Consider the following 10606-nt stretch of genomic DNA (forward strand, 5'->3'; position numbering starts at 1 on the left):
ATATTGTCTCAGTTTGTCATACAGTTAATCAGTTAATCTTCATTTTCTGTCCTGTTTACTTATGTATATTGTGTTTTTCTGTGTTTTAGTTATTCTAAAGTGCCAAAAACAAAGTGCAGATCATATTTCATTGCTTTGGGTGCAGCAGATTTCTCCATTCCCTCCAGCTTACTCAAAATACCATCCAGCTTGTTCAAGAGTGCACAGGATTGTCTGGTAAGGCACAAATATACTTGTTTAATGAAAAACAGGCACAAAAACAAATTTTCATTTCACAGGGAGCAATAGGGAACACATTTTCCTGACTTGTACAGCTGGAATTGAAATAACAAATTTGTTCACACACAGATATATTGTATAATGTATAATATGATACATATTTAAAGTACCCTGTTTTACTTTTTGCAGGGCATAACTGGTACTAGCCTGAACAAGGATCAGGTGGGGGTTCTGGGTAATATGATCTGCACACTGAACCCATCCTACATCCAGAACTCTGATCCACTCATCCTGGAGAATCTGAAGAACTGTGGATATATTTCTGACGCTCAGGTCACCGCCATACAGACACTGCTATTCTCTGGAAACACTCCATACGGGTGAGGAAGACTTTAAGTTTTGTGCACATTGTACTTGTGGTCTGAAGTTAGCTTTGTCTTTCATTGTTAAAATGCCATTTTTCTTTTTAGAAATCGTTTAACATGGAATCAAAAAACACTAGATCAGCTGGGCATCCTTCCCCTGTACCTGAAACGAGACTTCTGGGCTGCTTTTAGCTCAGTATGTATTCTGTTCATTTAATTACTTTCTCTTTGTTTAATATTGTACAACTGATGTGTTAGATGTTGTGTGTAATTTACTTTTTTGTGTGTGTTGAAGACTACAAAGACAGCGTTTCTGAAGTCCTTTGTCCCATTCCTGAGGAGTCAGAAGGTTGACGTCGCGAAACTAAAGAGTTTCACTACAGAAATAAACTTTAATACAAAAATGATTCGACGCACAATAACAGGTATCAGGGCACTACAGTATCAACACAAACACACCGACACAATACTGCTTACTCAAGTCTGACAATGAAACACTATCTTACTAAACCACTGCCTTATGAAGACTAAGTCAAATGTCTGGACCCTGTCTCAGAAAAGCTTGATGTGTAAAATAAATTTTACACAAAACTGAATTGTCCAGAATTGTCTTATTCTGTATGTAAACTTCTGCCCTGTTTCTGTTTCTGATAGTGTGCTTAACAGGCAACATCACTGAAGCAACTATTGCAGATCCATCGTTTCCTTTTGGCTACAACGCTGCAGAGTTTGATGCATGTCTGGAGATTGCTGTCCTCAGGGACAACCTGGCTTCCATCACTGATAAAGTGGTGGACACCAGCTTCCAGACCATCATCCTGAACAAGTTAAACCAGGTCAGTTTTTACTGAGTACTGTTAGTAGTAACAGTGTAGACTAGATAAGAATTGTGTTTGTGGCATTTCTGGCTTTGTTCATGCATCTCTGGGTATCTCTATTTTTGTTGATTTTTAGTTTACTGCATAATTTGAACAGACAAACTCATTCTCATAATGTTCCAAAATTTCTTGATAAACAGACCAATAGAAATACCTAAAAAACCTGAAAAAAACTCTTTTTACATGGACTTCCATTGAAAGTTTAAAAATAGAAAGACTTCTAAATGTGTTTTGTAGTGTTTGTAGTTCATGCTGGTTGTTATTGATGTGCATTTGTTGTTTGTGTTTTAGTTGTTCCCAACAGGACTTCCAGATAGTGTGGTGCAGCTACTGGGCTCCACATCTTTCATGGCCACTGTTGATGACATCAGCAAATGGGACATCACCACTATTGATACACTGTCTTCTTTGATGAGCCCAAATAAGGGAAACTGGACCTCAGAACAGGTATCATCTTTATGATTATATGTTTGTGGTGGGGGGATTCAGGAACATGGAGACCTGTCTTAAAACAGCTGTAATTCGCATATCTTTTGTTGTGTTGTTTAAGTGCATGAAAACATTTTAAATATATGTTTGTATGTATTACAGAGTAAAGCAGTGATTATGAAGTATCTCAGTGTGGAGGGGAACACTCTGGGAACTGCTGAACTAAATGCAATCGGCTCCAACCTCTGTTCTTTGGACGTCAGCGTCCTCAAGACCATCACTGCTGATAATCTGGGGTAAGTACAGATAAATCTAAATAACAAAACTTAAACTGTGAGGCTGAATCTTCTCAAAGTAAATATTTTGCTTGGAAGATAGCAGCTAACAGTTAACATATTAGCCGCAAACACTGTAATGTGATTATAATATTTTGTCTAAATAGAGTTTGAGGCTTGTCTGTAAAACACACTCAATCTGTTTTTTTTTAACAGGAGAGCAAAGCCTATGAATATCTCTTCATGCTCTATAGAGCAGAAATCAGCTCTGTACAGCATCGCCAACTCCTCATTCAGCAGCCAACGCAACGACCCAACAACCTTCTACCAACTCATCAGCCTCTACTTAGGTAATACCCACTTCTTTACTTACAGTCAAGTATATGTTTCAATTGATGTGCAACAAATACTCTTTTCCTACAATAAGGTATTTATTTACTTATTGAATAAACATGCATTTCTGTGTTTAGGTGGATCACCTCAGGATGATATAAGAGCTCTTTCTACTCAGAACATCAGCATGGACATCAGCACCTTCAGGAGTCTGAATCCTGCTGCACTCACAGTAAGAATACACCTGATCAGTTATAGTTATATTGCACCTAATTCCTGGGGTTATTAAATGGCCCCAGCCCTGACACTACCAGCACTAACAAACTCATTTTATTTCAGAGAGGATCCTGGTAACAATTTTTACATTTCAACAGTAACAAAACAAAGTGTCTCTCATTTCAGAGACAAAACAAAACAAACTGTCTCTCCAAAAAGGATAACAAGCTTCTGCAGTGATGCACATTTCTCATTTCAGAGAACATCACTTTTACTTTCACTTTTTATCTGGAGAAAATTGGAAATGTTTGAAATGACATTTACTCGCCATCCGGGTCACGGCACCAATTTTTAACCAATGTTAGAAATTTGGCATCAGCATCAGGAAACAGGATATCAGAAATGTTATAAGAGACCCAGAAGTTGTTGGGAGACAAGGGTTTGGGTTCGCTATGAGGAGAAAGTGTGTGGTGAAATGATAATGTTATCAGAGAAAATGAGTTTAATTAGCACATAAAAGGAATTTGACAAAGGAAGAGCTAAGAACCACACACTGTAAATGTTGAAGAAGATCCATCAAGGAACTGCTAGAGGGATTATATCTCTGAACTAAAATGGGAATGCCTTGGTGTCGCCCAGCAGGACCCGTGGAACTTGCTGGGGACATGAATGCTTGGGCGAATGTGCTTGTCCTATTGCCACCATGTCCCTGAATTTTACGATTATGATGTCAATTAACTTAATTTATACCCCTGTGTTTCAGGCTCTGAGCGTGACGACGGTACGTGATCTCCTGGGGGTGAATCTGCCTGATCTGAAGCTGTTTGAGAATTCTACAGAGGTTCAGTCCTGGGTGGATCAGTGGTACAAGTATCAATTAGCGGTGCTGGGTATCGATCTGATCGGCGGAAAAGCAGACCCAGTTACCTCCGCGAGCACCATCGCAACTGGCCAGACAGTCGCTGCCACGACACACGGTAAGGCACTGTCCATCTGAAGAGTCCATCTGAGATGATTATTATCATTACTCTACCATTCTGCACAGTACTCTGTGTTAATTATCATCACTGTAACTTTTCTCTGTTTCAGGATCAGCTGTTGTTCATCGTGGTTCAGGACCGTGGTTCATCACTCTGTGTGTAGCACTGCTGACCATCACACTGCAGATACTACCATAATCATCACACATAATATATTAACTTATCAAATTATTAATGTGTCTCAGTATCTATTACATAATATATTAATATATCTACAGTTATAGGAAATACTATTTTTTCTTTATTAGATTATTTAATTAATTCAATTGGTGTATTAACGATGATAAAATGATGCATATATTATATCTGTATTTATCTGATCTGTGTTTATGATTTTTGGAATTATAGGTCTAACATTCTGAACTGATTATGAACATGAATACTGGACTGGGATGTAATTAACAAGTTCAATTAAGTGAGAAACAAAATTAATGTGATTATTATATATGCATGATGAAATGTTGAATAATGATTTCTTATTAATGTAATCTTTATTACGAAAATTATTTTTCAATCTCAATAAATGATATTATTATTAATTATTATCTCAGTGAGTTCTCTCAGTTTGTATCAGTTTTTAGAGTAACCGATTGTGTGATTACTCACAAGTCTTGCAGTACAAATGTAATATTTACTTACTTCCCAGCATTAGGGGATCTGTGTGCATTATCATCTGAGTCCAGGAGAGGGAGCCAAACACCCACTGCAGTAGAAATGACCCAAACAATGACTCAACCACAGACTCAGGGTTGGTTTCCCAGACAGGGATTAGGGCTAGTCTGTAGTCAGTGGGAAATGTCCAGTTGAAATTCTGTGTCTAAGAAATTTAAACCTGTAGTAATCCATTAATAATCTAACCCAGAATCCTATATTTTTAATTTTCTTTTCAAAACATCACTGCCATTCCTAGTTTGGTCTGATTGTATGACTCAAAGATATATAGTGATGGTGGGTACTAATGAGTGGGTTGGGTAATTGAGCGTGTAAATTGGGGAGAAAATTAAAAATAAATATTAAAAACCAGAAGAATAACACGCAACCAACCACCTGAGACACCACAGCAGCCACCAATCAACATCTATGCTACTATTAAGCAACTACCTGAAATGCCATCTAATCTGTATTAAGAAATTATAAATTCATCCATATATTTCCATTGTTCTAAAAAGAGATTAAGCCTGGTCTTTTAACAAAAGTAGATTTTTCAATGAAAGGAAAATGTTTTTAATTATTTAACATTTTAGGTAAATTCAATATAAGCCTTACTGAGAATCTACAGCATGCAGACGTTTGTGTACATACACAGCTCTAAAAAAAATGAAGGTCGCACTTCTGTTTCTGAATCAGTTTCTCTGATTTTGCTATTTATAGGTTTATGTTTGAGTAAAATGAACATTGTTGTTTTATTCTATAAACTACAGACAACATTTCTCCCAAATTACAAATAAAAATATTCTCATTTAGAGCATTTATTTACAGAAAATGAGAAATGACTGAAATAACAAAAGATGCAGAGCTTTCAGACCTCAAATAGTGCAAAGAAAACAAGTTCATATTCATAAAGTTTTTGAATCTTGGCATCATGTTCTCCTCCACCAGTCTTACACACTGCTTTTGGATAACTTTATGCTGCTTTACTCCTGGTGCAAAAATTCAAGTAGTTCAGTTTGGTGGTTTGATGGTTTGTGATCATCCATCTTCCTCTTGATTATATTCCAGAGGTTTTTAATTTAGTAAAATCAAAGAAACTCGTCATTTTAAAACAGTATAACTCTGCAGTGATTAGTACTTACTGTTTTGTACCACAATACTGTCAGTAGAGGGCAGCAGAGTTCCATTCTTATATTTTCTACTGATCTGAAATATCTGAATCAGAATATCTCACCCACAACTCTATAAGCTCTATATTCTCTATACTCTCTATAATGGCCACAGAAAAAGCACTGATCAATAGAACTGAACCTGTATCTGGAGATACTGAAGTAAAGTAAACTCTGTTATCTGAAACTACACAGTTCCTAACCAACTACTTAGAATAGCACAGCAACCACTTTGCAAGGACCACCAAACCACCGGATACCATAGCAACTGCCACGCAACAAACACCACAGCCTAGCAATGACCTAGCAAAGGCATTGCAAACTTAATAAACACCTATAAACCACTTACTCTTGCAGGTCCATAGCAACCACCTGGGATAATACAGCAACCACATAGCAACACAATGGAAGTGATCTAGAGTGCCATAATAGTGGTGGATAGTAGCAGTCTAGTAACAGATGCATCTGTTTACACATAAATTTGTTGCAAATTTTGCCACTTTAAATGCAAATACTCTAGAAACACCCAACAACCACACTGGATACCACAGCAATTACTGTGGATACCATAGCAGCTGTAAAGTGACTACCAACCAACATCCTTAAAGCTATGAAGGAATTCCAGAAAAACCATAGCAACCACCTAAACGCACTGTAGCACCCATCTAGTTTCTACTTAGCAACACTATAGAAACAAATGCCTGGAGGTAGAATAGACTGTTCTGCATTTCCTTCAGGAGCTGCATTTTATCAGCTAATATTTAGCCTCAAACGCTGATATTATGGTTTGGTTGGTATCAACAGAAAGAACACAGAACCAGGTCTTTATTGGACCAGTATGTGAGAGTCAGCAGTGAAAAATAAAACTTTTGTTACTTTTATTAATGATCTTTAGGAGGTGTAAGTTCCTTTCTGTCCACACCACTACAGCTCTTCTGTTTACCGGCAGCACTATATCTAAAATTGATCTTAGCCCTGAGTTAAAATATCAGCTGCACGGCGCTCCCCTGTGGTTTATTGAGGGCATTAATAAAATCAGTAGCTATTTCTGGTTTCCTTATCGTTCCAGTTTCTGCAGAGAGAGATGACATTAAAACATGAAATAACTCCAGCTTCAGCAAAATGTCTCTGTATACAGTAACACTAAAAATGCTGCTACAGCTTCCAGCTAACAGAGAACATTAGAAGAATGCTTAGCAGTGTGTAGAAAAGATTAAGATTAAAAAAATGATTAGAAAATAAAATGAAGATACACTCTAAAGAAGTGGGTGTGGCTGGAGCATATCATCTCTGAAAGTCCAGTGATGCTGGAGAAGATGAAACTAAAACTTCATGTGAAGCTCTGCTAGTGGGTTAAAGTGAGGCATTTATCCGTAACAACACAAACACTGTACCAACTGTTAAACATGGTGGTGGGAGCATTATACTCTTGGGTTGTTCTTTTGCTGGTGAAACTGTTTTTGTTTTTATGGATATAATTAATGAAAAGTGTTTTATGTATTGAAAATTCCATAATGAAGGTTCTGTACTCGTGTAAATGAGGCTAAATCAGAGAGTAATGATGAGTTCCTCAGGTGGAATTCACTATTGCTTCTATCGCTGTAAAAGAGATACTATATACCCTACATAACAGCCGACATTGATTGTGGGCATGGCAGTGGGTGGAGCCCATACATTGATTGGCACTCAGGCTGATGATGTTTGCTTTGTGCGTCGTGAATCACACCAATCGCAGATTAGCATTGATCCGCCCAATTACGGCCAATTAAAGCGTCCGATCCTGCAGCGGACAGTGGCGGAGATGCTTTATCGATTTCAGTAGAGTGTATCTCCTTCTGCTGGAACACACACACACACACACACACACACTGGAGAATTTACACCAGCAATCAGACATGGGTCTGCAGGTCAATAAGTGTGTTTACGAGGCTCTCTGGTGGCGGTCAGCGCCGTTAGATTGGCGATGACACCGAGTCATTTCTCTCCACACTGCAAACCAAACAATTACACCTCACCACCATCAAACAGGAACATCAAAGGAAATATATAACTATATGACATAAATTAAAGAGGAATTCAGTAACTATTGTTCATATGTAGTATCTTCCAGACACGAGTACATGCTTCATATTTCTGCAGATGTTTTATTATATCTTTATTTTATAGGAAACTCTGTAGAAATGAAACGGATATAGGTATAGTATAAGTTTAAAACACACTCTAATATCTAAAATGACAATATTTTTTTAATAAACGTTATTTTCCAGCATTGCCTGAACTCTTTAAGTTTACCACTGTAATTCTCTTCCACTCCTCCATGATGATATCATGGATCTGTTAAAGGTGGAGGTTTGAGACATTACCTCCTCCACCTTCTGCTTAAGGATGCCCCATAGATGCATAATAAGATTAAGGTCTGAAGACTCACCCGGTCAATCCCTCTGCAGGTCAGTTGGAGATGTACTGGAGGTGTGATTTGGGTTGTTATCGTGTTTCTGAAGGAAGGGGTTCATGCAGATCATGCTAAAACAAATTAAAAATTAAAATAAAGAAGATAAACTCATTTGAAAACACATTTGAAACAGTCACAGGCTGTCTGATGCTGCCTAGAAACTAAAAGTTTAAAATGGTTCAGTGATCCCAGCGAGCTGAGCTTTATCGTTTTCTGTAGTGAAACTGCTGGTCTTCAGTAAACTGTTTCAGGCTTTCTTGTGTATCAGCTTCAGAAGAGGCTCTCTTCTAGTCCAGTTCCAGGCAGACAGAGTTAATGCCTCTGTGTGTGCAGGACATATGATCTGAACGCTGCAGGCCGAGCTCACACTTCTTCAACCTCTGCAGCAATAGTGGCAGAACTCATACGTCTATTATTTAAAGATAATCTCCAGGAAGTAAACCACCCAAACGTAGCCTCGGAGATCCTGTTTATAGGGCAGCAGATCAATGCCCTGTTTTATAACAGTTCACTGCATTTATCATTTATATAACAGTTTAATAAACATCATAGAACATCATACATCTCTCACACACACTGTACACACACAGTCCAATTTTCTCGAACTTTCTTCTAAAAGAGCCCACCCTCGTAGTACAACACACACACACACACACACACACACACACACACACACATATATACACAGTCCACAGTGTGTCCTAATGAAGCCCTCAGGGTCCCCAGTAGAGCTTCTGTCTAAGAGATACATGCCTCAGTACACACACACACACTCACTTGTGACATAAACTATATCTTCCACATCCCTGCAGTAAACCAGCTACCATCCAAAATCTCTGTTTCCATTGGCCATTTACCATATATATATATATATTTAATAAACAGGTCAGGCTGTGTTTATATATAGATTTTTTTTATTTATTTCAAAGGTAATCAATACATTTACACATCAATAACCATAAATAAAACCAAATAAACTGAACAGCGATTGGTTTAAACACAGCCCGTCCTGTACACCTCCGACCTGCTGATATACAGTATATATAACCCAAAACAAACTACAGGACGTCTAAACATATCATAAATAATTAAATTAATAAAAATATCCTTATTTACAATTAATACAGTCAGAGAGAGAGCGAGATGCACTAATGACCTTATAATAATTTAAACAATGGTAATTATTTGTACTGGTAACATATGGCGTGTGTATAATGGTAATGTATATTGCGTATATAATGATAATGTACAGTTAATGTACTGTGTGTGTATAATGGTAAATGCACAGTATAATGTGTATAAGGGTAATGTATAATGATAATTTACAATATATGTATAGCAATAATATACACATTGTGTATAACTGTAATGTACAGTATCATGTGTTTAATGGTAATAAATTGGGTGGTAATGTACGGTGCAGGTTTTATGGTTGTTAATAGTGTGTAAATAATGATAAAATACAGCATGTGTATAACGGTAACATACAGTGTATGTGTGTGTGTGTATAATGGTAATGTACAGTATCACTACAAAGGTTATGTACAAAATGTGTATAATGATAATTTACAGTATGCGTATAACACTAATATAGAGTGTGTTTGCTTTTATAAAGGTTATATATAGTGTGTGTATAAAGATTAAAGTACTGTAGTGGGCGAAGGCTGGGTTTGCTGTGAATACGTATACAACAGTAACTGAAGGTATATAAGTGTATATTTGAGATACAGACTCTGGTCTCTGATGATGGGGTTTAGGAGTTGAGGAATCAGCTGCAGACGTTTGTGCTGGAATATTTGATTTATCGTCACTGCCAGAGAAAAACCTTGTATCTCCAAAATCTCTGTAAGTGTGTGAGCTGTGTTCTGATGTATATATTGGTGCTACAGTTCACAGCTAGAGCAGGAAGCAGAAAAGCCTGCCTTCTGTTCCCGAGCAAAAAGTATAGATTTTAACTGAAAGGATATTTTTTAAAAGGCAGAATTGATTTGTTTCCTCAGAGTTAAATAAATAGTGGAGAGCTAGAACCATAACTGAAATAAATAATAATTACATTTAACGCTCAACGTTTTCCAAAACCTGCCGCTACCCACAATTTTACACAGCTAGATACAGGAAGACAGATATAAATGGAGTGATGGGGTGTTAGCGATTAGCATCAGCCCGAGAAAGAAAAAGAAATGTGAACAGATCAGAGACAGAAAAAAAATAATTATAGTGAGAAACGTGTACTGTTGTTACAAAACTTAACTTTAACAGTAACATATTACCAGACTGAATTTACATTGTGAACTGTAACATGTAATTAAAGCTAACGCTTAAGAGGAGACTGCAATATGCTACAATGTAGTGATACAGTAAGAGATATCTTTGTTTCATGTAAATTTTACATTACAGTTATAAACTGTAACAGAGTACAGTGAAGTGTTACATAATGTGTAACAAACAAACTGTAAACGCTTTGTTAAGCTTTATGTCAGAAAGTATAACACTGCAGATTAATGTCAAATTGTAACATATCTCAACATAATGCAACATATTGTAATATAGCGCAGTAGTGTTACATAATAGATAGATAG

At 37.0% G+C, this 10606-nt stretch overlaps 1 protein-coding gene across 1 annotated transcript in view; it reads left to right on the forward strand.

Annotated features, from left to right (window-relative positions):
* Positions 1–4305, forward strand: part of LOC103036435 (mucin-16-like) — a 53813-nt gene extending 49508 nt beyond the window's left edge. Inside the window, exons 54-64 of the mRNA XM_049469398.1 lie at positions 90–216; positions 409–599; positions 690–780; positions 880–1009; positions 1239–1420; positions 1754–1909; positions 2054–2187; positions 2383–2516; positions 2637–2731; positions 3479–3692; positions 3805–4305. Coding sequence (XP_049325355.1) covers positions 90–216; positions 409–599; positions 690–780; positions 880–1009; positions 1239–1420; positions 1754–1909; positions 2054–2187; positions 2383–2516; positions 2637–2731; positions 3479–3692; positions 3805–3893 — 1543 coding nt within the window. The 3' untranslated portion in view covers positions 3894–4305. The remainder of the gene's footprint in view (positions 1–89; positions 217–408; positions 600–689; positions 781–879; positions 1010–1238; positions 1421–1753; positions 1910–2053; positions 2188–2382; positions 2517–2636; positions 2732–3478; positions 3693–3804) is intronic.
* The last annotated feature ends 6301 nt before the right edge of the window (positions 4306–10606 follow it).

The sequence above is a fragment of the Astyanax mexicanus genome, chromosome 21 (genome assembly GCF_023375975.1).
Source record: "Astyanax mexicanus isolate ESR-SI-001 chromosome 21, AstMex3_surface, whole genome shotgun sequence".
NCBI lineage: Eukaryota > Metazoa > Chordata > Actinopteri > Characiformes > Acestrorhamphidae > Astyanax > Astyanax mexicanus.